General features: G+C 50.1%; 2 protein-coding genes and 1 non-coding gene across 6 annotated transcripts; all 3 read left to right on the plus strand.

Annotated features, from left to right (window-relative positions):
* Window positions 1-420: 420 nt before the first annotated feature.
* LOC127492452 (serine protease 44) lies at window positions 421-10,453 on the plus strand. Of its 2 annotated transcripts, XM_051852544.2 has the most exons (6): window positions 421-4,435; window positions 4,623-4,811; window positions 4,962-5,118; window positions 5,489-5,751; window positions 6,846-7,006; window positions 8,863-10,453. In XM_051852544.2, exons 1-6 carry the CDS (start codon window positions 4,357-4,359, stop codon window positions 9,097-9,099), a joined length of 1,086 nt encoding a protein of 361 aa, XP_051708504.2. In that variant the 5' UTR covers window positions 421-4,356; the 3' UTR covers window positions 9,100-10,453. The 2 variants fall into 2 exon arrangements, with proteins under 2 accessions (XP_051708504.2, XP_069907036.1); XM_070050935.1 differs by having other exon boundaries at window positions 4,623-5,118.
* A 495-nt stretch (window positions 10,454-10,948) lies between these two features.
* Window positions 10,949-27,102, plus strand: PRSS45P (Putative serine protease 45). Of its 3 annotated transcripts, none has more exons than XM_051852545.2 (6): window positions 10,949-11,174; window positions 12,947-12,982; window positions 24,181-24,328; window positions 25,168-25,442; window positions 26,138-26,301; window positions 26,617-27,102. In XM_051852545.2, exons 1-6 carry the CDS (start codon window positions 10,964-10,966, stop codon window positions 26,848-26,850), a joined length of 1,068 nt encoding a protein of 355 aa, XP_051708505.2. In that variant the 5' UTR covers window positions 10,949-10,963; the 3' UTR covers window positions 26,851-27,102. The 3 variants fall into 3 exon arrangements, with proteins under 3 accessions (XP_051708505.2, XP_051708506.2, XP_051708507.2); XM_051852546.2 differs by having other exon boundaries at window positions 12,947-12,973; XM_051852547.2 differs by lacking the exon at window positions 12,947-12,982.
* Window positions 20,122-20,228, plus strand: LOC127492522 (U6 spliceosomal RNA). Its single transcript, XR_007922037.1, has one exon. It is a non-coding gene; the product is annotated as a U6 spliceosomal RNA (small nuclear RNA).
* Window positions 27,103-27,704: the final 602 nt, after the last annotated feature.

A 27,704-nucleotide genomic window follows, 5' to 3' on the forward strand; every position in this document is an offset into this window, starting at 1 on the left:
CACCTGGGCCATCCTCCACTGCACTCCCTGGCCACAGCAGAGGGCTGGCCTGGAAGAGGGGCAACCGGGACAGAATCCGACGCCCCGACCGGGACTAGAACCTGGTGTGCCGGCGCCGCTAGGTGGAGGATTAGCCTAGTGAGCCGCGGCGCCGGCCTTACTCCAGGATTCTTATTTGCGAATCCACTGCCTGGCTGAAATTTCCTTCCTTCCTTCCTTCCTTCCTTCTTTCCTTCCTTCCTTCCCTCCTCCCTCCCTCCCTCCCTCCCCCCCTCCCCTCCCTCCTTTCCTTTCCTTTCCTTTCCTTTCCTTTCCTTTCCTTTCCTTTCCGTTCCGTTCCGTTCCGTTCCTTTCCTTTCCTTTCCTTTTCTTTTCTTTCTTCTTTAAAAAAGATTCATTTTCATTTATTTGAAAGGCAGCGTTACAGAGAGAGCCAGCAAGCTTCCATCTGCTGGTTCACTCTCCCAATGACTAAAACAGCCAGGGCTTGCCCAGGCTGACGACAGGAGCCAGGAACTCCATGGGTGTGAGGTCCAAGCACTTGTGCCTTTCTCTGTAGCTTTCCCAGGAGCTTTAGCAGGCAGCTGAAATGGAAGCAGAGCAGACTCACAGGCTATGGCTTAATCTGAAATTTTTTTAAACCCCAAAATCAATAGTTCTTTTATGATCATTTGTGGACACACAGAGAGCAGTAGAAAAGTTTGATGCTTTGTAGCATGGTTCCTAACTGAGTTGAGCCATGAGATGCTTTGCTGTCTTTCAGCTCTTATAAACAAGTGTCCTTTTCTGTCATCTCCTACTACTGTGTTTTTTATTGATTGTGCTTTTTTTTAAGTGAGTCTGAATAGTATGGCTGAAGTACTTAGTGTTGCTAAGTGCAAGAAGCCTATTAAAATACACCATGTAGAGTATACAAGGGGACTTGAAATATTTCTGAAACTATGGAATTAAAGATGAAAATTAAAATATAACTTTTATTTTTGATTATAAAGTACACCAAGTTCAAGAGAGTTTTTGTAAGCATTGATAGGTGCCATTTAGTCTGTTCTTGCGGAATTGAGGTACTAGAAATTTAACCAGGTAAATGCCACGTTTTCACATTTTTAATTGCAGAAAAATGCATGCCCTTTACAAATGTTTTATGATTAATAAGAAAAAAGTCAGAAGGAGCCAGATCAGGACTGATTATTGAATGACACATGCTTTCTCATCAAAACTCATAAAATTATCCTTGTGTGGTGAGAGGAATGAGAAAAAGCCTGGTTGTGGTGGCAAAGGACATCCTGGGGGCAGTGTTTTCAGTATTTTTCTGCTACAGAGTCAGCTAACCTTTTTTTTTTTTTAAGATTATTTATTTATTTGAAAGTCAGAGTTACACAGAGAGAGGAAAGGGAGAGAGAGAGAGAGAGAGAGAGAGAGAGGTCTTCCATCTGATGGTTCACTCCCCAGATGGCTGCAAATGGCTGGAGCTGTGCCTATCCGAAGCCAGGGGCAGGAGCTTCTTCTGGATCTCCCACGTGGGTGCAGGGGCCCAAGGACTTGGGCCATCTTCTACTGCTTTCCCAGGCCACAGCAGAGAGCTGGATCGGAAGTGGAGCAGCCAGGTCTCGAACTGGTGTCCATATGGGATGCCGGCACTGGAGGCGGCAGCTTAACCCGCCATGCCACAGCACTGACCCCATCTCCTCGCTTCTTGATATGTGTTCTCCATTCCTGAGCTGCTGTTTTATTCGGGACCTTTTGCCCCTAGAGTCCGTATAAGACAGGACGATGTCACCATTCTCCTGCCCCAGCTTCACTGTGTGTTTATGTTTGCTTCAGTTTTGGTTGGATTCATGTTGCAGTGTAAGTGCTCACTCTGGACTGGTGTCTGATCCTTTTCAGTGTCTCCAAGTAGAACAAGTCAGTATGAATCTGTGTTGTTGCAAGAAATTTTTGAAATCCGTGCACAGTTGTTTCGAATTCTGGATTTTCTCTGAAGCTTCTGAGGACCCTGGATAGGTCTGGTAGACACGTTTCACCCAGGCATGGGCTAAAGAGCTGTTGGTGTGGCTGGCATGGCGCAGCGTGTTGAGCCATTGTCTGCATTGCCAGCATCCCACACAGCACCAGTTGGTGTCCTGGCTGCTCCAGTTCTTGTCCAGCTCCCTGCTAGGGAACCTGGGAGGCAGCAGAGGATGGCTCAAGTCCTTGGGCTCCTGTACCCATGTGGGAGGCTTGAATGGAGTTCTAGGCTCCTGGCATCAGACTGGCCCAACCTTGGCTGTTGTAGCATTTGGGGAGTGAAGTGATGGGTGGAAGTTCTTTATCTCTGCCTCTCTTTTTCTAACTATGACTTTCAAATAAATTAATTAAAATAAATAAAATGAAGTGTTGTTTGCTATGAGTTCAATGATGCAGCAGAGTATATTAAATCAAGCTTCTTTAAACAAGAACACACAGAAACATAGGTTATTTGCTGATTGTTTTTTTTTTTTTATTTTTTGACAGGCAGAGTGGACAGTGAGAGAGAGACAGAGAGAAAGGTCTTCCTTTTGCCGTTGGTTCACCCTCCAATGGCCGCCGCGGCCGGCGCGCTGCGGCCGGCGCACCGCGCTGATCCGATGGCAGGAGCCAGGAGCCAGGTGCTTTTCCTGGTCTCCCATGGGGTGCAGGGCCCAAGCACCTGGGCCATCCTCTACTGCACTCCTGGGCCACAGCAGAGAGCTGGCCTGGAAGAGGGGCAACCGGGACAGAATCCGGCACCCCAACCGGGACTAGAACCCGGTGTGCCGGCGCCGCTAGGCGGAGGATTAGCCTAGTGAGCCGCGGCGCCGGCCAATTTGCTGATTGTTTTTGAGAATATTTTGACCAGAGGCTCATAGGCACCTGATCCTGTATTCCCACTAGGGACAGAGTCTCTGTAATTGCTAAATCAGTGTGCATGATGACTTTATAAGTTATAATTTCAGCTGTGTTTCTCATAGTTGTGTTGGTTAGTTGGGCAGTTGTGCTGTTCAAGTCTGAGCTCATCCCTCAGGCGACATGTGAGGAGCGGCTCTTCCTGGGCTAGGATGTCCTAAGATGGCCTTGCTTACCTGAAGGCTGGTGATGGGGAGAATGGGTAGGCGTCCTCCAATTCCCTCCAAGGGCTTCTCATTTTGTAGAGCTAGAGCAGGTGGACTCTGGACTCAGGTATTCTAATAGCATGAAAGTAGATGCTAAACTGCCTCTTTCTGCCAACTTCAGAAGGTGTACAGCCTTCCTTTATCACATCCTGTTGGTCAGAGATGGTCATAAGGACAGCTGGGTTGGGAAGCAAGTTCTACTCTGGTAAATGTGGAGGGAAAATATTGTGACCTCATATTATAAATCTGTAGTAAGAGTAGTAACTGCAAGGTATTGAAACTCATACAATATGTTTAACTCCAACATTTTTGTAAAAGTTTTCCTCACAAGGGAGAGAGAACCATACAAATAGAATAACAGTGTTTTCAACTCCTAATAAATTTGAGGATCTAGGCCAATGTCATCATCAGCTGGTAACTTCTCCTCCAAAAGCAGACATGCAGATCTTGAGTCTCCTGGAAAAAGAATGCACACCCTGCAATCTTGTTGATCAGAGTACTGAACCTGGGTCCAACTGTCAGCTTGCAGGATGGAGAGAAGACAGGGAACTTGTAGAAGAGCAGTTGACTAAGTGTTGACTGGGAGACTCTGCTGGTGAGACAAGCCAGTTCTTCACAGGTGAACTTCATGAAGAAAGATGGAAAAGTATAAAAGTGAGTCTGTCAAGATGTGTGATGATGGCAGTCATGTAGGGTACAGTGTGGCGTTGGGGAAGCAGCTTGGAGTGGTCAACCCATGAAGGCACACGAGGAAGGAGCCAGAACTGAGACTGATGGTGGCACGAGAGGGTGGAGGGCAGCTGTGTGTAGGGAGACCCCGGGCCCTGCAGAGGGCCAGCAGAGGTGCATTTGTTGAGCTGGGTTGTCGGCATGGGGATGGTCCCTCTGTGAGGCTGACTTCAGCTACATGAATGTTCTGGGTGGTGTTGGGAGCACTTTTCCTTTACCAGACGTGAGCCTGCAAACAGCCATGTAGAACCCATGAGTGAAATGGTGTGGTGTGAAGCTTCGTGGGGCGGGGAGGTGTTTCCACTGCAGCCCGTGAGGTTAATCACGTATTCGAAGTCCCATCTTTCATAGCATAACCTAGACGGGTTATGGATCTCCTAAGGGGGATCGGGATCAGGAATCCTGGGAGAGCAGCGTTCCCTTGACCCCTGACCCCACGTTCCCGCCAACACGAGTGCAGGGGCGCGCGCCGCCGCCAGGGGGCGCAAAGGAGTGTGTGGCGGTGCCTGTGGCAGTGCCCATGGCGTCCCTAGAGGGTCCCCGCAGGGGCTTCTTCCTGGGCCTCCTGCTGTGGCTCCAGCTGGCTCAGCCCGTGCTCAGTGAGGCTCTGGGTGGGCAGGGAGAGGACATGGCTGGGCCGGGCGGCGCACAGGGCTGGGGACGCAGAAAGTGGTGGGGATGGCGGTGGGGGTGCGGTGGGCACTGCAGGCCAGGAGGAAATGGAGGAGGAGGAGGCCGAGGGGCGCCGGGCTCTCCTGTCTTCCTCGCTGGACTGTTCTTCTGCAGGTGGGGGTTACCGAAACAACGAGGCTTCTGGGGTGACCGTGCTGAGCCCAGAGCCCCCGGGACCCCTGGCACCACGGAAATCTGTGAGGATCCCGGAAGTCACTGCAGCTCCGGTCAGGTCAGCACCCACAGGACAACAGGACTTGGAGCAGGCTGGGACGTCTCCAGCTGTGGAGCTGTTTCCTCGAGGTACTGCGTGGGGCCAGGTCTGTGGTGCGGGGTTGGAGAGATGGGAGCTCCCTGAGGGTAACCTGCTGTGCCCTGGGCGGCCTGGGCGGAAATGGCGGGGTGGGGGCGGCGGCTTCACGTCCAGTGCCCTCTCTTTACCGAGCCAATCAGCGTGCGGCAATAGAACCATGAAGATAGTGGGTGGAGCGCCGGCCCCTGAGAGGAGGTGGCCCTGGCAGGTGAGCCTGCAGTCAAAGGGTGACCACGTGTGCGGAGGCTCCCTCATCTCCAGCCGGTGGGTCCTGACTGCCGCCCACTGCATATTAGGGTGAGTATGTGGGGCTGGGCCCGTGGGTGCTGATCATTTTCATGACTGGTCCCAGTGTTATTCCTGATGGAGGCTTCCTCTTCTCATCTGAAACATGGGGTGGTGCCCATAGTTGTTCATCGGGGAGACCTCATGATTGGCATTGCCGCCAAGCCGCTGGTGGTACTGCCATTGGGCTGGGCCGATGGGCAAGAGTGGTCAGGGGTCCTGTGAGGGGATGTAGTTTGGGGGGATCTGGCTGACAGCTGGCATTGGGAGCTGGGGCCAGAACCGGGGTGGGTTGGGGGCACACGAGGAAGCACTGGGGTGTGTGGAGGGGAGTATGCAGCCACTCCGAGGTGTCTGTGAAGGCCACCTCCTTTTTCCACAGTTATGAGGACTACACAGTGAAGCTGGGAGGCCACAGCTTGCGCCCTCCATCCACAAATTCAGTCATGGTTCCTGTTCGGGACATTGTTATCCATCAAGAATTTAACTCTGTTTCGATGAGTCATGACCTCGCGCTTGCGCTGCTGGCCTTCTCTGTGAATTTCTCCTTGTATGTCCAGCCTGTGTGCTTACCTGAGAAGCTGGCAGACGTGGACAGCGGAACAGTGTGCTGGGTCACTGGATGGGGACGACTGGCACCAAACTGTGAGATTGTCAGGCAGGTTGCTGAGGTGGGGCAGCCTGGTGGCCTGGGGCAGCCTTGCAGCCCCACATGGGGACAGGGAGGCCATGTAGAGGGTGGGTGGGGTGGGGAGCAGATGCTGCAGGGGGTCTTCTGCAGCTGGTTGAGATTCCTGTTGCTGTGCAGGACCTTGGGTGTGGGCGCCGGGTATGGTGGGTTCTCTCCAGGGGGGATTCCAGCTCGGGGGCGAGGGGCTGTGTGCCCTATGGAGCTGCCCCTCACTAGAAGTACCTGCGCCGATGGGGTGGGCTGTGTGTCCCCAAGTGGGAGGCCAAGGCAGAGCCACCCTGCCTGTGGGCTGCAGGGCCGCCTCTCCTTAGAGAAAGGCTGGGTGTGGTGCTACCTGTACAAGCACCTAGTGTCTTGTTCTGGAAAGAAGAGATGCTTTGCTGGTGCTCAGAGCTGTCACAGTTAGCACTGATGCTCAGAGTGGCGGTCACTTGGTTGTCCTGTCACAGGCTGGCAGGGCCCTGCCTGGCCCCCTTATGTGTTTTCTTCTGTGTTCTTGCCCCTCCCCCCTTTTTCTTAAAAAAATTTTTTTTAACTTACTTTGAAAGAGTTATAGACAGAGGGAGAGAGAGAGAAATAGAGAGATATCTTCAATCCTCTGGTTCACTCCCCAGATGGCTGCAACAGCTAGGGCTAGACCAGGCGAAGCCAGGAGCCAGGAGCTTCATTCGAGTCTCCCGCATGAGCGGTCTCAAACACTTGGGTCATCTGGTGCTGTTTTCCCTAGGCCATCAGCAGGGAGCTGGATCATAAATGGATCAGCTAGGACATGAAAAGATGCCCATATGGGGTGTCACTGTCACAGGCTGGGGTGGGGGTGTTATCCATTATGCCACAGTGCTGGCCCTACCCCTCCACTCTTGATGTTGCACTAGGCCTGGGTTTCCTTCTGAGTTGGATGAGGACCACAGCCCACTGGCCGGCCTGCCTCTGTCAGGTGGTTTGTGTGACCACGTGGTCAGGCCCGAGTGGGTGACCACGTGGTCAGGCCCGAGTGGGTACTGAGAGATGCTCTCCTGACACTAAGTTCTTCCTTGTCTGTCGTCAGCGTGGATGCCATCACCAATGGAGCTTCAGGAGGTGGAGCAAGACATTATTCCCTATAACATCTGTAATGCGCAGTTCCAGAAGGAATTAGGATTGTCAAGCAACATAGTGCGAAAAGGGATGATCTGTGGCTACCGACACAAGGGCAAAAGTCCATGCTGGGTCAGTCCATGTGTGGTTTGCTTATCCCTCTTCCCTACGGCCATGGCCTAGTTGGTGGCATCTCCCCCACTCACCCCTCGGTTAAAGAGAATCATGGTAGAAACCCACTATGTCTCTGGGAATTGCCAGTTGTGTTCTTCCCATAGGGAGCAGCCTTTGCTGCCTCAGGGCCCTGTGGGTGGGTGGGCAGTGGGGCGGGCAATGCTGATGCGCACTTGTGTGCAGTGAGATCCTCCAGTGTGGCTGTCACCATGCAGGGTGAGCATTAACCCTGTTACCAGTTAACCCTTGCACAACCCCGCAGCCCAGATGTCAGAAACCGTTGTACCCACATGGAAGGTGAGATCCAGGACGAGGTTCAGGGTCTTCCTGTAGTGTCTGTGGGACCCCAGGCTCACACGCTGCCCTCGGCCCAGCGACTCTGCGAAGGCAGCACTTGAGCAGGCCTCTAGAAGGGGGGGAATCTGGTTTCTCAGCTAGAGAACGGCCCAGCAGGGACGGGGGATGGTGTGGACAGAGGCTCCGAGTTCTGTGGGAGCATCTCTTGTCTAGAAAACCTTTTTTTTTTTTGAAGATTTATTTTTTATTTAATTGAAAGGCAGAGATACACAGACATGAGGACAAACAGAGATCTTCCATCCACTGGTTCACTCCCCAAATGGCCACAATGGCCAGGGCTGGGCCAGGCCAAAGCAAGGAGCCTGGAGCTTCTTTCAGGTTGCCAATGTGGGTGCAGGGGAACAAGGACTTGGGCCATCTTCCAATGCCTTCCCAGCACATTAGCAGGGAGCTGGATCTGAAGTGGAAGGAGCTTGAGTGGAAGTGCAGCAGCCTGATCGAACCCGAGCCCATATGCGATGCTCGCGTCACAGGCAGAGACTTAACCTCCTATGTCACAGTGTATAGGGAAGCTTTTATTTTTACAATTGCAGGCAATGAAGTGGCCAATGAGGCCTGAGGAGGTGGGTTGCGGTGGGAGGTGGTTGCAGCCTGCAGAGCCGAGTCCGGGTTTGCAGTTTCGTTCTGCAGGAAGCACAGGTGGGGCCGGGTAGGCGCGTGCAGGGCGACCTTGCAGAGCAGCGGCTGCCTTAGAGGGGCGCCAGGGGCTGCCGTCCAGGAGCTCGTTGTCATCGTGGCGCAGTGACGGGCAGTGCAGGCTGGGCTGTGCTCCAGGCTGACAGTGGCGGCCCGCGGGGGAGAGGACGGGGTGCGGGAGAGGCGGAGGGAGGCCCTGGTTTTCTCCTGGAGGGGTTTGCCGGTGAGACCGAGGGCCAGCTTTGGGGAGGGACAGGCAGAGTTGTGCTGGAGGAGGGGGCTGGGCAGGGGTCAGGGTCTTGGCGGCAGGGGGGCTGATGTGGGGAGGGTGCGGGGCTCCTGGCTTGGTGGCAGGGAGAGAATGAGGTGGAGGTAAGGGTTAGGCCCTTCCTTGCATGGAGACCTGCAAAATACTGAGCAGCCTTGGAGCCTGAGGATGCCCGGTGAGAGTAGGCGCTGCCTGGGAGCCACAGTGGGGTTGGCTCTGCGGTCGTCCACGCTGCGTGGTTACCCCATGAGCGGCAGGGTCGGGGGTTAAAGTAGGGCCCTCAGCGCCACGTTTTGTGTGTTTTGGGGATACCTATGGGTTTGGTGTCTCATGTCTGTGTCCCTGAGCAGCAGGAAGGAGAAGCATTCCTCCCAGGAGTTACAGTTTCCCATCAGCCTCAATCTGCTGTTCCTGAATCCTGCTCGTGGAGGGCCCCTGCGGTGTGTGGGGGAGGCCCCAGCGTGCCGTGTCCCTGTGCCCGTCAGTGCTGCCGGCCTGCCCGGATGGGGATCCTCCTGTCTCCCTGGACTTGGTGTCTTTTTTCTTTTTCCAGGGTGATTCCGGAGGCCCTCTGGTCTGTGAATTCAACGAGACGTGGATTCAGGTGGGGATTGTGAGCTGGGGCATTGCCTGTGGTAAAACTTTCCTTCCTGCAGTTTACACGCAGGTTAGTGAGTACAGAGACTGGATAAAGACCATCTTAAGCCAGGCTCCGTGCGTGCATTCCGTGGGGGTCTGCATGGTGCTCCTGGGCCTGGTGCTGCTGCTGGCCGTGCCGGTGACCCGGTGACCTCCTCTGCCCACTCCCTCCTGCTTCCCAGCCCCCACTTCCATGTCCCCCAGCCCCCAGCATCCTCCCCTTCCTTCTCCGTGTCTGCCTCAGACTCTGGGATGCACTGATGCCAGAGCTCCACACGGCAGTGCTGCGGGAGACTGTGGTCTGCAGAGTATCCCCGGCTATTGCTCTGGTCTCTTGCCTCGGCCAGGCCTGATCCAGAGTCCGCTTCCGCCCCCCGTTTGTTACCTGCATGCTCCTGGGAATGATATTTCTGGTGTGAAGGGGGTGCTGAAGGGGTCTCTGCTAGACCAGACGAGCTACCTGGTGTAGCTGAATGACCGATCCACATCGTGCAGAGCGCCTGCTAAAGTCACGCCAGCCTCAGAGCTGGCTGGTTTCAGGGCTCTCACCTGAGACTCAGTCAAACCAGTCAGCTTGGTCATGCTGAGCTCGCAAAGAAGGCATTGTCTGGTTCCTGTCGAGGTGCGACGCCCTGATCTCCATGTCTGGCTCAGTTGTCTGGGGCTGGGGCAGGTTTCCCTGCACCCCCGTGTGGACCCACCTTCCAGTGAAGAGGCTCAGCCACCCCGGCCCTCTCTGCGCAACCTAGTCTGGCGCCCCTTCCTCAGCGCCCCCATGGCTGCATCCGGGGATGCCCTGCACTGTGGCGAGGCCGTTGTGGAACGTGGAGATCTCAGATGGTAACTGAATAAATGTCGGGAATACGCTCTGTGTGTTCTGAAGCTTTGCTTCCCTGGGGTTGCCTGTGACAGTCTTCGTATTGTTTTCTCAGGTAGGTAAGGAAGTCATTTATGGTTCTTATTAAGCTGTAGATGGACAGGGGTCAGGACAGCCTGCTCAGGCTGCACAGTTACAGAGAAAGAGAGAGAGAGAGAGAGAGAGTGTTTCTATCCAATGGTTCACTTTCCAGATGGCCACGATGGCTGGAGCTGGGCTGATCTGAAGCCAGGAGCCAGGAGTTTCTTCCGGGTCTCTCATGTGGGAGCAGAGGCCCAAGCACTTGGGCTATCTTCCGGTGCTTTCCCAGGCACATTAGCAGGGAGCTGGGTTGGAGGTGGAGCAGCCCAGACTCCAGCCTGCGCCCATGTGGGAGGCCGGCACTGCAGGTGGAGGCTTTACCAGGCCCCAAGGTTAACCATCCTTTTTACTCGAACATCACAGAAAGGTGTTCTTGGTCAGCAGGTAGCTCTTCTCCATGTCTAGCACCATTCCTAGCCCGTGGTTCGGGCTTTGTCTGCCTGCATCCTCGAGTGCTTAAAACAGTTAATGTGCATTTCCAGTAAGTTCCCTGTGCTGCTGGTGTCTGGGGCCCTCCTGTTGAGAGCCAAGGCTTTGCAGTAAGAAAGGCACTGGGGGGAGGGAGGGAGGGAGGGAGGGAGGGAAGAAGTGGCACTCTGCTCCTCTCATGGCAGCCCCCTCAGCCGGGGAACGTGGTCCCCAGGGGTCAGCGGGACACCCACACTAGACCAGGGAAGCAAGCTTCTTGGTGCTCCCCTCCCAGTATCTAATGCCCAGCGGCTCCGCAGAGAGCGTCCGTCTGCAAAGCAACCTGCTAGAGCCCTCCGCCGGGCCCGTCACCACCTCTCTTCGTTGCTCTGATCTTCTTGGTAGTCGGCGGAAGAAGGCGGCTCTTCCCTTCTCAGCTCGCCTCCTAGGTTTAGCCTTAAATGCAGCTCAAGTATTGCTTCTGTGGCCCAGGCCCGGTCCTGAAAGTTAGGGGAGACTCGGGGTGCTTTCATGGGGCCAACCACCAGGGCAGTCACCACAGTCCCCGGGGCTCCAAGGTCAGCTTTCAGAATCGCGACTGGGAGGTGCACGGGACGCACCCTTGGACGCGCAGGGGAGTCCGCGAGGCATGGCGGCTGCCTGGTCACGTGTGGGCGTGGTCACGTGCTCCGACGCCATCACTTGCGGGCCTCACAGCCGCCACATGCCACCAGCTCCAGGCCTCATGGCCGCCGCGCTGCGCAGTGGGGGTGCTGGGTCTGTAGCCTCGAGGCGCTGGGTCCTCAGCCTCCGGGTCACGCTGCTTCTGCTGCTGCTCTCGCCGCCGCCCCTGAACTCGGGTGAGGAGGGCGACGCCTCAGCTGGGCCTCCTCCCTCTGCCGCGCCGCCCCCAGGACCTGTGTGGCCCACACCCTGGTCGCTGGTCCTCGACTGCGCTCTCCCACTATCTCACCAAGGCTCTAGTCCTCTCCGGCCTCCTCCCCTCAGCCACAGCCGCCCGACTGCCCCCTGGGGACGCGAGCGGACCAGCGCTCCCTGCACACTGCCACTTCCTTGGCCTGCCAGTCCGGACGGCGTGACTACTGGCCCAGCCTCGCCAGTTCCCGTCTCCACTGCAGCCTCTGCCTCAGGCCCTGGCAGCCAGGCCCCACTGGAGACCCCACACTGGGGCAAGAAGCTCGGCCCAGGCAAATTCTTGATCTCCAGCCCTTAAAGGACCATTCTAAAATTCGGCCTCTTCCCAGAGCCTCTATTCCAACCCAGTTGGCTTCCTAGCAGGGGCCAAGTTGGATCAGAAACTGCAGGCCCTCAGGGTGCCGTGTTCTCCAGCTCTCCGCAACCCGTTGTCCCCTACTTTTCAGGAACCGAAGGGAGCAGGCTGCTGTGCAGGGTCAGCCCACTGCGCGGTGCCCTGGAGTGTGGGCCCCTCTCTCATACATCTGGTCTCCCTCCTTCCCTCCCTTGGCTGCAGCCCTTCTCAAAAGAAGGGTTCCACCTGAGCTTCCATTCCCACTTAAATCTTAGCCCTTTCCTTCTGTGTCTCCGCCCTCAGGGGCCTTGGCCTCCCACTACTACTTGCTCTGTCATTATCAGGTTTCCTCTGCCTGAGGGGTGACTCCCTCTCTCCCCTCAGCCCTGCCCTGTCCAGCCCTGCCCTGTTGATATTCCCTAAGGAGCCTGTGGGCGTCTGCTTCTTCTCTTCACTGCTCCGTGGGGGAGGTCACTGGCCCTGGGTGCTGAGCTGCCATTTGTGGGATGGTGCCACATAACCCAGCATGTCTGCGTGTGCAGCCACCTGCCCGTCATCTCCACTCGAACCACTTGGAAACACCTCCTGGGCGTCCACAGCAGAGGTGGTCATCTTCCTACAGACTGGCTTCCCCAACCTGGCCCTCTACCTCAGTGGATGGGAGCCACTCTTCTCCAAAACCAGAAACTGGGATCTCATCCTGAACCCACTCCCGTCCCTAAATCTTCGTGGCTCATCACATCTGTTCTCATACCGCTTCCTTATTCAGACTCCATTCTTGCTGTGGCTCCACAGAGCTTCGGTCAGGAGCTCACTGCCTCCGTCTTACCACCTTCACGATACCGCCTTACCCTCTCGGACCTCGGCTGGCTCGCAGGCTCTCACGTTGGACCCCTGACTCTGCTCCCGTGGTATCATCTCTTGCCGCCATGGCCTTGCCTTTGTCCTCTGGTTCTCTGGCATACACCAGGATGTATGTTTCTTCTTTAAAGGATGTCATGATCACTTTTCATTCCTCTTTAACCTCATCTGTAAGACCTGGCTCAAAAATCTCTTCCGTCTGCCACCTCTATGGGACATACTGGATACCAGCGGCCCTCTTCCTGCATTGATTTGAGATGGTTGTGTGTCTGCACCTGCTCTGATTTGCAGATGATCATGTATTTACATCTGTCTCCTCCTCTGTACAGGGTATGGCAGGCTGTGTCTGATACCCCTCTGGCCTCAGGCTGGGAAGCAAATGGGAGATGAGGAAATATTTAGTGAATGAGTGAATTAACTGATTAAAGAAAAATGTACCTCTCCTCACTGTCATCCTCTCACAAGCTGGTGCTTCGCCTCTGCCCCTGTTTTATCTTCCAGGTTACACAGAGGACAGCACCAGACAAGGTGGGTCAGGTGAGCCCCGGCCGTGGGAGAAGCCTCAGTTGCTGGGAGGATCTGTCCTGAACAGGATCACATAGAGAGTGCTTCTGGGTCTGTGGGAGCAGAGTTAATCTCAGGGTCTGTTTTCTGAAGGACAGCTTGTGGCTGCCAGGACTAGAGACGTTAAGAGTCCAGAGGAGGTGTATCTGGGCCTCCTGTGGGAATGCAAAGCATGTTCAAATTCAGCCCACCCTGCACCCCATGAGCGGATGCCGCAGAGCCTTTCCACGCCTATGGGGCCCTGAACTGTTCAGATGCAGCGGAGCCTCCCAGGTCTGTGGCAGGGTCTGCAGAGCCTGGCTCTTGGGTTGCCTGTTTATCTTTAGACCACAGGGCCGGGTTGCTCCTGTTCTTTGGTTCGTGGCCCTGTGTTGTCACAGGTCCTACCAGGCCCTTACTCGGATGCATTATTGATCGCGTGATTGATTAAGTTAGTCATTCCTGCATCTGTCCATACCCCAATCCTCTTTCCCTTTTCCCTCTCCCACCCCAGCCTTTCTGCTGTGTTCAGTGTGGACCATGCTGTTTGTGTTTTGGTAAGAATGCATGTAGCTGTTTGGTATGCATATGTTTTTAAATGTGTGTAAATTGGGTGTATTCTAAATCTGTTTCCTCTTTCATTCAGCCCCATTAAAACTTTCATTTAGAAATAATTTTAAAAGTACAAAACACTGCAAAAATACAAGTCGTACAAACAACTCATGCACGTATTTTTTTTTTTCCAGAGTCAGTGGGCAGTATGTATAGCATGCCTGTTTATGACTGAATATTTTGATATATATTTTCTGAAAATAGTCTACTAGTCATCTTTAAAAGTTTACACTGATGGAGTCAGCAGGTTAAACTGTTGCTTGTGTTGCCAGCATCCCACATTAGAGTGCTCTTTTGAGTCCTGGGTATTCTGCTTCCACTCCAGCTCCCTGCTGATGAGCTTGAGGAGGCAGCAGAAGATGACTCAAGTACTTGGACCCCTGACACGCCCATGGGAGACCTGGATGGAGTTCCAGGCTCTTGGCTTCAGCCTGGCCCAGCCCTGGTCATCGTGTCCTTTTGGGAAGTGAATCAGTGGATGGAAATAACCTCTCTCTGATATTCTGCTTTCTCAAACAAAAATAAACCTTAAAAAAAAAACTTGGAAAAAAATCCCAAATTTTATGTTAATACCATAATTTTATCTGCTATCCATCTTGGATAATTTAGCCAGCTCCCCAAACTTCTGATGAAGCTGACTATGTTGCCACAGATGTACCAACTCTTGATCCACATTTTCTGTTTGCCAATCTAATAGGTGGAATATGACTAATTGATTTAATTTGGACTTTTTCATCGTTGGTGAGCCTGGGTGCATCTCACTATGCTGGTGGCCTCTTGAGTTTCCTCCACTGATAAAGTGCCTGTGCTATCCTTTCTGTCTTGTCTACTCTTTTTTCTTTTTGATTCCTTAGAGTTCCTTATTATGCCTCCAGTAAAGTATTCCATTGATTTTTGATATTGTGAATGTCACCTTCCAGTCTGTCCTCCATTGACTTTGTTCCAGGGGTCAGAACTCCTTGATTTGCACGTAGCCAAGTCATCAGTTTTTTTTTTTTTCCCAAAGAAACCTTTTATTTAACGAGTACCAATTTTATAAGTACAACTTTAGGAATATAGTGATCCTTCCCACAATACCCGTCCTCCCACCCCTACTGTCACCCCACCTCCTCCTCCCTGTCCCATTCCCAGTCCCATTCTCCATTAAGAAAAAAAACAAAACTGTTCCTTGACAGTCAAGACAAGCCCTGTTCAAGTCACTGCTTCTCAAAGTGTCAATTTCACTCCTACAGATTTCCTTTCAGGTGCTCTATTAGCATCACAGATCAGGGAGAACATTTGATATTTGTCCCTTTGGGACTGGCTTATTTCACTAAGTATGATGTTTTCCAGATTCATCAATTTTGTTGCAAATGACCAGTTTTTTTTTTTTTACCGCTGTGTAGTATTCCATAGAGTACATATCCTGTAATTTCTTTATCCAGTCTTCAGTTAATGGGCATTTAGGTTGATTCCATGTCTTAGCTATAGTGAATTGAGCTGCATAAACATGGGGGTGCAGAGAACTCTTTTATTTGCTGATTTCATTTCCTTTGGGTAAATTCCCAGGAGTGGGATGGCTGGCCCATATGGTAGATCTACATTCAGATTTGTGAAGTATCTCCAAACTGATTTCCATAGTGGTTTTACCAGTTTGCATTCCCAGCAACAGTGGATTAGGATACCTTTTTCCCCACATCCTCACCAGCATTTGTTTTTTGTTGATTTCTGTATGAAAGCCATTCTAACTGGGGTGAAGTGAAACCTCATTATGGTTTTTTTTTTTTGATTTATTTATTTATTTGAGATGTAGAATTACAGTGAGCTGGAGAGACAGAGAGAAAGGTCTTCCTTCCATTGGTTCACTCGCCAAATGGCTGCAACAGCCAGAGCTGCACTGATCCGAAGCCAGGAGCCAGGTGCTTCTTCGCAGTTTCCCATGTGGGTGCAGGGCCCCAAGCACTTGGGCCATTTTCTACTACTTTCCCAGGCCGTAGCAGAGAGCTGGATTGGAAGAGGAACAGCCAGGACTAGAACCGGGCACCCATATGGGATGCCAGCACCTCAGGCGGAGGATTAACCTACTGCCCCACAGAGCTAGCCCCTGGGTTGTTTGTTTTGTTGTGGAATTTCTTGATCTGTTTATATATTCTGGTTATTAATCCTTTATCAATTGCATTGTTTGCAAATAATTTCTCCCATTCTGTTGATTGCCTCTTCATTTCCTGAGTGTTTCTTTTGCAGTACAGAAGCTTCTCAAGTTATTGTAATCCCATCTGTTAATTTTGGCTTTGATTGCCTGTGCCTTTGGGATCATTTCCAAGAACTCTTTGCCTGTGCCAATGTCTTGCAAGGTTTCCCCAATGTTCTCTAATAATTTGATGATATTGGGTCGTAGATTTAGGTCTTTAATCCATTTTGAATGGATTTTTGTGTAAGGTGTAAGGTAGGGGTCTTGCTTCATACTTCTGCATATGGAAATCCAGTTTTCCCCACACCATTTGTTGAAGAGACTGTCCTTGATCCAGGGATTAGTTTTACTTCCTTGGTCAAGTGTAAGTTTTTTGTAGATGTTTGATTGATTTCAGGCATTTCTATTCTGTTCCATTGGTCTATCCATCTGTTTTTGTACCAGTATCAGGCTGTTTTGATTATAACTGCCTTGTAGTATGTCTTGAAATCTGGTATTGTGATCCCTCTGGCTTTGTTTTTGTTATATAAGATTGTTTTATCTATTCGGGGTCTCCTGTGTTTCCATATGAATTTCAGCATAATTTTTTCTATATCTGAGAAGAATGCCTTTGGTATTTTGATTGGTATCACATTGAATCTGTAAATTGCTTTCAGAAGAATGGACATTTTGGTGATATTGATTCTTCTAATCCATGAACATGGAAGATTTTTGCATTTTTTGTTTCTTTTTCTATTTCTTTCTTTTATGTTTTATAATTCTCATCATAGAGATCTTTGACATTCTTCGTTAAATTTATTCTAAAATATTTGATTTTTTTTGGTAGCTATTGTGAATGGGATTGATCTTAGAAGTTCTTTCTCAGCTGTGGCAGTGTCTGTGTATACCAAGGCTATTGATTTTTGTGTATTGATTTTATATCTTGCTACTTTACAAAACTCTTCTATGAGTTCCAATAGTCTCTTGGTGGAGTCTTTTGGATTCCCTATATATAGAATCATTTCATCTGCAAATAGGAATAATTTGACTTCCTCTTTCCCAATTTGAATCCCTTTGATTTATTTTTCTTGCCTAATGGCTCTAAAACTTCCAGGACTATACTGAATAGTAATGGCAAAAGTGGGCATCCTTGTCTGATTCTGGATCTCAGTGGGAATGCTTCCAACTTTTCCCCATTCAGTAGGATGCTGGCCATGTGTTTGTCATAAATTGCCTTGATTGTGTTGAGGAATGTTCCTTCTATACCCAATTTGCTTAGAGTTTTCATCATGAAAGGGTATTGTATTTTATCAAATACTTTCTCTGTATCTATTGAGATAATCATATGGTATTTGTTCTTCAGTTTGTTAATATGATGTATCACATTGATTGATTTGCGAATGTTGAGCCACCCTCGCATACCAGGGATAGATCCCACGTGGTCCAGCTGAATTATATTTCTTATATGTTGTTGGATTCAATTGGCCAGAATTTTGTTGGGGATTTTTTCATCTATTTTTATTAGGGAATTTGGTCTGCAGTTCTCTTTCTCTGTTGTGTCTTTTCCGGGTTTAGGAATTAAGGTGATGCTGGGAGGATTCCCTCCCTTTCACTTGTTTTGAATAACTTGAGAAGAAGTGGATTTAGTTTTTAAATGTCTAGTAGAATTCAGCAGTGACTAGCAGGACTAGCCATCTAGTCCTGAGCTTTTTTTAGTTGGGAGGGTCTTTATTATTTATTCAATTTCTGTCTTAATAATATTTAGGTTTTCTGTGTCTTCCTGGCTTAATTTAGGTAGGTTGTATGTGTTCAGGAATCTATCCATTTTTTTCTAGGTTTTCTAGATCCTTGAGATGCATTGATAGCTCATTTATTTGGTTCTTTCCAATTTCTTGATGTAGGCACCAATTTCTATAAGCCTACCTATTAACGCTGCTTTTGCTGTATCCCATAAGTTTTGATGTGTTGTATTGTCATCTTTGTTTGTTTCCAGAAATTTTTTGATTTCTATTTTGATTCCTTCTATGACCAACTGTTCATTCAGGAGCATGTTGTTCAGTCTCCATGTGTTTGCATATGTTCTAGATATTCCTGAGTTGCTGATTTCCAGCTTTATTGCATTGTGGTCTGAGAAGATGCATTAGATATGATTTATTTTTAATTTGCTGAGACTTGTTTTATGGCCTAGCATGTGGTCAATCCTAGAGAAGTTTCCATGCAAAGTTAGAAGAATATGTATTCTGCAACTATAGGATGAAAATTTCTGTAGATATCTGTTAGGTCCATTTGGTCTATAGTGTTGATTAACTCTGCTGTTTCCTTGATGATTTTCTGTCTGGTCGATTGCTGAAAATGGGTTATTGAAATCCCTCATTACTATTGTATTTGAGTCTATGTCTTCCTTTAGATCCCTTAACAGTTCTTTTAAATGGCCAGGTGCCCTGTAATTAGGTACATATATGTTTATAATAGTTATATTTTCCTGTTGAATTGATCCCTTAAAATCATTATATAGGTCCTTCTTTGTATCTTTTAACAGTTTTTGTGTTAGTCTATTTTGTCTGATATTAGGATGGGTACACCAGCTCTTTTTTGTTTTTTGTTAGCGTGGAATATCTTTTTCTGTCTTTCACTTTCAGTCTGTGTGCATCTTTGTTGGTGAGATGCATTCCTTGTAGGCAGCAAATAGATGGGTTTTGTTTTTTAATCCATTCAGCCAGTGTTTGTCTTTTAACTGGAGAGTTAAGGCCATTTACATTCAAGATGACTACTGATAAGTAACGACTTTGGCCTGCCATTTTTCCAGAAATATTTCTATTTTTTCCTTTGGATTTCCTTTTACTTTTCCTGGGAGATTTTATTCCTTTACCTTCTTCCACAGTGATGACCATGTTTCTATGTTTCTGTGTGCAGCACATCCTTAAGCATCTTCTGCAGGACTGGACAGGTGGTGACAAATTCTTTCAGTTTCTGTTTGTCATGGAAAGTCTTTATTTCACCTTCATTCATACATGAGAGCTGTGCAGGGCATGGTATTCTGGGTTGACAGTTTTTTTTTTTCTCTTAAGACTTGGAATAGGCTGACACTGTGGCTCACTAGGCTAATCCTCCACCTGCAGCGCCGGCACACCGGGTTCTAGTCCCGGTCGGGGCACCGGATTCTGTCCCGGTTGCCCCTCTTCCAGGCCAGCTCTCTGCTGTGGCCCGGGAGTGCAGTGGAGGATGGCCCAAGTCCTTGGGCCCTGCACCCCATGGGAGACCAGGAGAAGCACCCGGCTCCTACCTTCGGATCAGCGCAGTGCACTGACTGCAGTGTGCCAGCTGTGGTGGTCATTGGAGAGTGAACCAACGGTAAAGGAAGACCTTTCTCTCTCTCTCTCTCTCTCTCTCTCACTGTCCACTCTGCCTGTCAAAAAAAAAAAAAAAAGACTTGGAATATATCTTGCCATTCTCTCCTAGCCTGTAGGATTTCTGATGAGAAGTCCACTGTGAGTCTAATTGGTGATTTTTCTCGTGTACATTTTAGAATCTTTTCTTTGTGTGTTACTGTGGAGACTTTTATTACAATGTGTCATAGTGAAGATCTTTTCTGGTCTATTAGGAGTTCTGTGAGCTTCCTGTACTTGGATGTTCCTTTCTTTCTCCAAATTGGGAAAATTTTTCTGTTATTATTTCACTTAACAGGCCTTCTATTCCTTTTTCTCTTTCCACCATACCTTCAGGAACATCTAGAACCCATATGCTGGGTCATTTGGTAGTATCCTGTAGATTACCAATAGAGTTTTTTAATTTTCTAATTCCTTCTTGTATTTGGTCTGACTGTATAATTTTCTGTGCTTTGTCTTCTATTCTTTATTCTGCTTCACCAATTCTGTTGTTACGGCTTTCCACTGTATTTTTTATTTGTTCTATTGAATTCTTCATTTCCAAGATTTCATTTTGATTTCTCTTTAAGATCTCAATTTCATGGGAAAAATTTTCTTTCATGTCATGTATGGATTTCATTAGTTTATGTATTTGCTTCTGATTATTGCTAAGTAATCCTATGATCATTTTTTTGAATTCCGTTTCCGGCATTTCTTCAATCTCATCATCTTCACAATCTAGTGTTGAAGTGTTGTGTTTTTTTGGGGGATATCATGTTGTCTTCCTTATTGTTGTTTCCTGAATTGGTGCATTTGTTGTTTGGCATTTGTGGAGATACTCGTTTGCTTCTTTGTTTTTTTGCTGTGGTGGTTTTTATCTTTGGACTTTGAGTGGATTAGTGGAGTGTATGCTTTCAGGGATTATCTAGAGGTGTGTAGTGGGTATAGCCAGGGAGCTCTGTTGAGTGCTTCAGTGTGAAAGGTATATCTAAGGTGACACACCCAGGGTGCTTGCTTCAGCAGCACATATACTAAAATTGGAACGATACAGAGAAGATTAGCATGACCACTGCACAAGGATGACACGCAAATTCGTGAAGCGTTCCATATTTTTAAAATTCTGAATTACAGTAAAGGGAAAAACCATGCTCATAGCAGTGCCAACATTTGAAGTGGAGCCTTAACACATTTCATCACCTACAATGGAAGTAGCTAACTCTGGAAGAGATTACCAGAGTAAAAAGAGACTGATTGAGTTGAAAAAAAAAAAAAAAAGGTGACACACCCAGGTTTGGCATGGTAAATTTCCTTTTTTTTTTTTTTAATCAGAGGGTAGGTTTCTTCTTGTCTGTTGGCATAGACTCAGCTTGAGCTCTTCTCCTTGAAGGAGATAAGTGCCTGGGCACTAGCCCCAGTGAGTATATTATTTGCTGTGCACAAGGACCATACAAAGGATCTGTGCAGTCCCCAGTGTAAGCTCAGAACCTCCAGCAATGTCCATCACCAGGCAACCAGGGAGCCCTGATCGTGTGGAGCCTCCCACAGTGACTGCCCAAAGTCCCAGCCACATCCTGAGTCCTCCCATGCAGTCTCAGTATTTTCACAGTCCCAGCACACAAGCTTCCCACAGTCATGAGCACCTAGCCCCCCATCTCATCTCCCCACCAGACTCAGGAGTTTCTTCTTGGCTGGTTGCTGGGTGTAGACACGAGCTGGTGCAGCTGTAACATATGGCCAAAATGGCACCTGCTCTCTGTCAGCTTGTTATAGGACACCTTTTCAGGGTGGTTGAGGAGAGAGAAAACATGCCCATGCTTTGTTTTTTCTCCTCTAATTTGGTGGGTACACTATCCCCACGGGCCTCCAAGCCAGATTCCCTCTAGGCTTTTCCTGCAGCTTTTTCCCCAGTGGCTTGGGCTGCTGCAGTCTGGTCTTACCTTACTCTCCAACGGTGGTGTGGAGGCTCTCAGCTGCTGGCGTCCTAAGTAGTGCACGTCCTCACCCTCCAGGTAGGTTCACTGCATTCTTCCAATTCGTGTAGCATTTCCTCTGCTGTTTTCTACCTAACTCTTCCCTGAGACTGCACTCTCCACTTTTTTGAATTGTCTTCTATTTTCTCCTACCTCCTTACTCAGCCATCTTAATCCCTGTTGCCCAAGTTCATCAGTTGTATGCTTTAGGGTTTGTGTTTCAAAGTTTTGATTCAAGAATCTTTCCCACCCCATGTCACAGGTTTTGTTAGTTTTACCTTTAATCCTAGGTCTTCAAGTGTTAGCAGGGAATATAATTTTGTTTTTCTTTTTTCTTTTGTGGTGAGTCAGTTTTGCAAGCTAATCCACGTCCTTTCTTTCCCACTGATTGTAGTGGCTCCTTTATTTCTTTAAGTTCCTGTGTGTAGTGTGTGGAACAGTCTCGGGCTCTCTCTTCCTTTGTGTTGACCCATTTGTCCTTGTACTGTTAAGGCACACTTCTTGCTGTGACAGCTTTCGCCTGCATTTTTATGCCTGCTAGGACAGGGCCCTCCTTACCTCTGTGCTCTACTTTTTCAAAGACTGGGCTACTCATGGGCCTTTGTTTTTTTGTGTCAGCTTTATCAAGTTCCTTAAAAATTCTAACTTGGAAAATGAACGTAAAGATTAATTTGCGGTAAATCAGTCATTCTATTTCAGAACAAGGATTATGTCTCTGCTAATCTCTGCTAATCATGTACTTTTTTAAAAAAAGATTTATTTATGTATTTGAAAGCAGAGTTATATACACAAAGAAACAGAGAGAGATCTCCCATCTGCTGGCTCAATCCCAAAATGGCTGCAATAGCTGGTGCTGGACCAGGCTGAAGCCAGGAACCCAGTACTCCATCCAGGTCACCCATGTGGGTGGCAGGGATCTAAGCACTTGGGCTGTTTTCTGTTGTTTTCTCAGGCACCTTAGCAGGGAGCTGGATTAAAAGTAGAACACATTGTACTTGAACCAGCCCTCATATTAAATGCTGATGTTGCAGGTGGTGGTTTAATCCACTGTACCACAACACAGGCCCCTTCTACCAATTGCTGTCTATGCCCTTTATTAGAATTAATTTTATTACCACAGGAGTTGGGTCTAGTGTTAGATAAGTAATTTTTTCTGAACTTTGTAATTTTTTATTCTGAAAATGTTATCTTATTTTCAGTATATTTTCTAGTTGGTTCTGCTGGGATAGAGAAGTGTTGTTGATTTTTTTAAAAAAGAATTATTTTATTTATTTGAAAGACAGAGTTACAGAGAGAAGTAGAACCATAGAGACAAGTCTTCCATTGCACTGGTTCACTCCCCAAATGACCACAACAGCCAGAGCTGAGCTGATCTGAAGCCAGGACCAGGAGCTTCTTCTGGGTCTCCCACATGGGCCCAGGAACCCAAGTACTTGGGCTGTCTTCTGCTGCTTTCCCAGGTCATAGCAGAGAGCTGGATCAGAAGTAGAGTAGCTGGGACTAGAACTGACGCCCATGTGAGATGCTGGCGCTGCAGGCTGGGGCTTTAACCCACTACAGCACAGTGTCAGCCCTGTGTTTTTTTTTTTTTTTAAAGTAGATTGTTTTGAGGCTGGCACTGTGGCATAGAGGGTAAAGCTGCCGCTTGCAGGACCAGCATCCCACATGGGGGCCGGTTTGAGACCTGGCTGCTCCACTTCTGATCCACCTCTCTGCTGTGGTCTGGGAAAGCAGTAAAGATGGCCCAAGTCCTTGGACCCCTGCACCCACATGGAAGACCCAGAAGAAGCTCCTGGCTCCTGGCTTCAGATGGGCGCAGCTCCGGCTGCTGTGGCTATTTGGAAAAGTGAACCAGAAGCTCTGTAGTTCCGCCTTTCAAATAAAATAAAATAAATCTTTTTAAAAAGTAGGTTGTTTTGTTGAAAGTTTATCAGCATATAAAAACTGCCCAAATTCTAAGTGTCTGACTTGAGGAATTATCACACTGCTGTGTGATCACCACCCACGTTACAAGGTCAAAATTTCTGGTTCCCAGCCCCTCCTCTTCTGCCCCTCTGCCGTGCCATCCAGTGTGCAACCACCCTTGCACTCTTGGTGAAATCCTTACATGATCATGGAACATGGTTTTTTTTTTTAAAAATGATGGGGCTAATATTTTATCTAGAATTTCTGCCTCTCTGCTCATTTTTAGCCTGGATTGTTAGTACTCCATGCAGACTAAGAGAGAGTGTGTGTGTGTGTGGGGGGGGGGAGCTGTGTGGGCTCCTTAAGCTTTCATAGACTTCGAGTGGTGTGGGGACAGAGGACAGAGACCTTTTGCATCTGAGAGGTGCAGCAAAAGTAGCTCATCAGGAACACAGCTTAGGAACTTCCTCACCTCCCACCCCTCACCCCTGCCTCAAGGAAGTGTTATCTGCATCTTGGAACTCCTCTACTTCTCCTTTGTTTTGAGGTTCTTTGTTGAGTGCAGTCTGTGAATCTTTTTTTTTAAGATTTACTTATTTATTTGAAAGGCAGAGTTACAGAGAGGCAGAGGAAAGAGGGAGAGAGAGAGAGAGAGGGAGAGAGAGAGGTCTTCCTCTTCCATCTGCTGGTTTACTCCCCAGATGGCCACAATGGCTGGAGCTATGCCGATCCAAAGCTGGGAGCCAGGAGCTTCCTCCAGGTCTCCCTTGTGAGTACAGGGGCCCAAAGACTTGGGCCATCTTCTACTGCTTCCCCAGGCCATAGCAGAGAGCTGGATCAGAAGTGGAGCAGCTGGAACATGTACTGGCGCCCATATGGGATGCCGGCACTGTAGGTGGCAGCTTTACCTGCTACACCACAGCACTGGCCCCTGTCTGTGAAACTTAGTATCTCTCTCTCTGCTGCTTTCATATCTCTAAGCCTCTGTCTTGATGCTTTTTGTCCCTGTCCCTCTTTCTTTCTGTGTAGCCCAGTGCCCTTCTCCTATGCTCTATCTCCCCCTCTTTGAAATAGGAGTAAGCCTGAGTTACAGCCTTGTGCACGTTGGCCCTTGACGGAGTCTTTGTCTTAGTCATTCTCATCTTCCCCTTTGTGATCACTATGTCTCCCCTATATGTTTTGTTCCTGAAGATTGTGGTAAACCCTGGTGGGCAGATGATTTTGCCAAGACCCGCCACTGGCCCTGGGAGGTGAGCCTGCGGATGGAAAATGAGCACATGTGTGGAGGGGCCCTTATTGACTCCAGCTGGGTGGTGACTGCTGCCCACTGCATCCAAGGGTAAGTGTGGGCCAAGTGTCCAGGGCCTGGAGACCCAGGGCTACAATGGGCCAGTATCCTCATTTCCTCTGTGAAATAGCATGGGGGAGAGGGGGCTGGGGGAGAAGAGGAAGGGGTGTCTGGAACAGCGAAAGGTCATGTTCAGGATCTCACAGGGGCAGAGAATGAGCTGGGGCAGGAGCTCAGGCAACAAAGACTATCCTAAGTAGTCAACAAGAAAACTCAGAGCCTTTCCCACCCCCTACACACATAATACCAACACCTGTACACCTGCACACACAGCACGACAGAAAACACACACATACACCAGTACCTGTATACCTGTACATACAACTGAGAACACACACACACCAACACCCGTACACACAGCACAACAGAGAACACACACATACACCAGTACCTGTATACCTGTACACACAACTGAGAACACACACACACCAACACCCGTACACACAGCATGACAGAGAACACACACATACACCAGTACCTGTATACCTGTACACACAACCGAGAACACACACACACCAACACCCGTACACACAGCACAACAGAGAACACACACATACACCAGTACCTGTATACCTGTACACACACTGAGAACACACACACACCAACACCTGTACACCTGCACACACAGCACAACTTGACTACCTTGACTCAACTCGACAGCGAATGAGGAGGAAGTCAGATCTCTGACTCTGAAGACCCCAAGATTAGAACAGGGATAAACACAGCAATTCGAGCAGGACTTCTGACAAGCGAGAGGGTCCTTGAGGGGGGCAGGAGAGCCCTTTGCTGGGGGCCCTGACGTTTACCAGGTGGGACTGTGTCTCCTGCAGCACCCAGGAGTACTCGGTGATGGTAGGCTCCTCCAAGCTGCAGCCTGTGTCTCCTAGCATGGCACTCTGGGTGCCCGTGAAGGACATCATCATGCACCCCAGGTACTGGGGTCGAACCTTCATCATCGGCGATGTTGCCCTGCTCCGTCTTCGCACTCCTGTCACCTTCAGCAAGTATGTGCAGCCCATCTGCCTCCCGGAACCCAACTTCAGCGTGAAGGTTGGGACACAGTGCTGGGTGACTGGCTGGAGCCAGGTCAAGCAGCGCTTCTCAGGTGAGCCGCGGGGCACAGGGTGGAGCGTGGTCCCACAGCATGCACTCTTTCCTGGTGGACCCCTCGTGGCACCTCTCACGAAGCTCGTGACTGTCATCTCTGGGTATGTTAGGACCACTCCCCGTGTGTTTACTGTTGTCATGGTTTCCATGGACACCTTGTTCGTGCTGGCAAAGCCTCTTACAGAAACTCAGCACAAGGGTTCATAAATTCACCCACTCACTCCTCCACACCTTTGTTTGACAAACTTCAAGCAGCTGTCTCAGGCCAAGCCCTTAGTATTGGAAGCGCTTGCCCTGCCTGGAAGGAAGTCACAAGGAAAGAGAGGAAGACCCAGTCAGGCAATCTTGGGATCACGCTAGGAGAGACCTGGCATGCGCTCTGGGCACAGGGGCTGCCTGAGGGCACCTGTCAGGTGCCGCAGCCAGCAGCCAGCACAGAGTTTGGTCTGGAGAGAAGCAGCAGCCTCTGCCTGCACTGTGCCATGGACGGTGACCGGTTTGATTCTGTAGCAGAAACTTTCCAGGGAAGTGGATCCCCCATCGGAGCCTTCGAGGGGGAGGGGCTGGCCCTACAGGCCCACACTGCAGGGGGAAGGACCAGGCGGAAGGTTGTAGAGGGGGCATGGCTTGCCTGGCCAGACACTGGGCGGAGGTCAGAGCCTAGCAGGGACTCACTCCTGGTCTCACCCATAGCCAACACCACACTGACTTCAGAGCTGCAGGAGGCCGAGGTGTTCATCATCGACAATAAGAGGTGTGACCGGATTTACCACAGGAAGTCCTTGTACCCCCGCATTGTGCCCCTTGTCCTGGGCGACATGATCTGTGCCACCAACTATGGGGAAAACTTGTGCTATGTGAGTTTCCAGGAGGCGCTGGCAGCTTCTCCCTCAGGAACAGTCCTTGGGTGGGGGCCAGTCCTGGGCAGGGGTCTGTTTGGCCTCACTCGCTGTCACCCTCACCAGGCAGCCATCTGTTCTCCTTCCCTTCTCAGTTGGGTTTTGGCCACTACTGGGGGAAGGTCCCCAGTTGAGGAGGCGAAGGAGGACTCCTGGTGGTGAGATTGTGCGGGAGCAGCACATCTTCTGAAAAGAGCTCCAGGGGTGGCCAGTCTGGGGCCCAGCAGGCCCATCTGGGCCCAGAGCCTCCATTACTCCTCTCTCATTGTCCAGGGTGACTCTGGGGGGCCGCTGGCTTGCGAAGTGGAGGGCAGATGGATTCTTGCTGGGGTCTTGTCCTGGGAGAAGGCCTGTGCCAGAGCCCAGAATCCAGGCGTGTACACCCGTGTCACCAGATACACCAGCTGGATCAAGAAGCAGATGAGCAGGGGGACTCTCTCAGGTGCCCGCACCTCCCCCTGGCTCCTACTCCTGTCCTGGCTGCTGCGGCCCCCGCTGGGCCTCTGACTGCTTTCCCCTTCCTCTTCCTGCCCAGCCTCTGCTGAATGGCACCAGATGGACTCGGGCCAAGTGTCCACACTCACCAAGAGTCAGGGCAGGGAAGGAGTGGCCCTGGGAGCTGGGGCCCTTCTCTGGTGTCCCAGCAGAAAGGGGTGTGGTGGCTGACTGGGCCCTGGGTAACCAGGAAGAGGGAAGTGTGGCCTAGAAGGTTGTAGAAAGGGCAACCAGGATGGCAGGCATTAAATTTGTGCAAACAAATTGGTGAGTTGATTCTTTTTTCCTATCTTCTGAGGTGGACTGGGGGTTGCGGGTGGGTGGGAGGTATGGGCTGTGCCAGGGAACTCCCCAGGTAGGGGGTCATAGTTTTTGTTGTATCACTAGTGCCTGAGTGTGTGTCCCCGCTTTCCTCTTCCGTAACGTGGGTGTGCATATTCCCGAGTGCCAGCACCTGACTCCAGGTGGGCACTGACCTAGTTCCACAGCAGCCTAAGCTGATCCAAGCTGAGACCCACACACTCCTGCTCTCTGGGCATCGACGAGCAGGCATCGTGTTGGCTGCTGGTGGCATTTTCAACAAGGGGACCAACTTGGGACGAAGGTACCACCACTGAAGACAGAGAGAAGAGAAAAGAGGTGGCAAGTGTCAGCCTGTTTGAGTGCAAGCTTCCGCACCTTCAGAGGGGCTTCCTAAAGGAGTCTGCGCTGGGCACTAGGGGTGCTTCACAGGCCAGGCACTGGGCACCGTCCCAAGCCAGACACATGACACCATCAGAGGCACAGGGCCATACAGCATCATGAGGCCACAGCTGGGTGTCGGGTGCCCGCTGAAAGCCGGACACAGGAAGTGCCGCCATGGGCTC

The sequence above is a fragment of the Oryctolagus cuniculus genome, chromosome 10, assembly GCF_964237555.1.
Source record: "Oryctolagus cuniculus chromosome 10, mOryCun1.1, whole genome shotgun sequence".
Classification (NCBI taxonomy): domain Eukaryota; kingdom Metazoa; phylum Chordata; class Mammalia; order Lagomorpha; family Leporidae; genus Oryctolagus; species Oryctolagus cuniculus.

Excerpts from the sequence above, each read along its gene's own strand:
- LOC127492452 (XM_070050935.1), top strand. The coding sequence starts at position 4,357 with ATGGCGTCCCTAGAGGGTCCCCGCAGGGGCTTCTTCCTGGGCCTCCTG. Across the intron at positions 5,119-5,488 it reads GCCGCCCACTGCATATTAGG|TTATGAGGACTACACAGTGA; the intron begins GTGAGTATGTGG and ends CTTTTTCCACAG. Across the intron at positions 5,752-6,845 it reads GGGACGACTGGCACCAAACT|CGTGGATGCCATCACCAATG; the intron begins GTGAGATTGTCA and ends GTCTGTCGTCAG.
- PRSS45P (XM_051852545.2), top strand. The coding sequence starts at position 10,964 with ATGGCGGCTGCCTGGTCACGTGTGGGCGTGGTCACGTGCTCCGACGCC. Across the intron at positions 12,983-24,180 it reads CACCAGACAAGGTGGGTCAG|ATTGTGGTAAACCCTGGTGG; the intron begins GTGAGCCCCGGC and ends TTGTTCCTGAAG. Across the intron at positions 26,302-26,616 it reads ATGGGGAAAACTTGTGCTAT|GGTGACTCTGGGGGGCCGCT; the intron begins GTGAGTTTCCAG and ends CTCATTGTCCAG.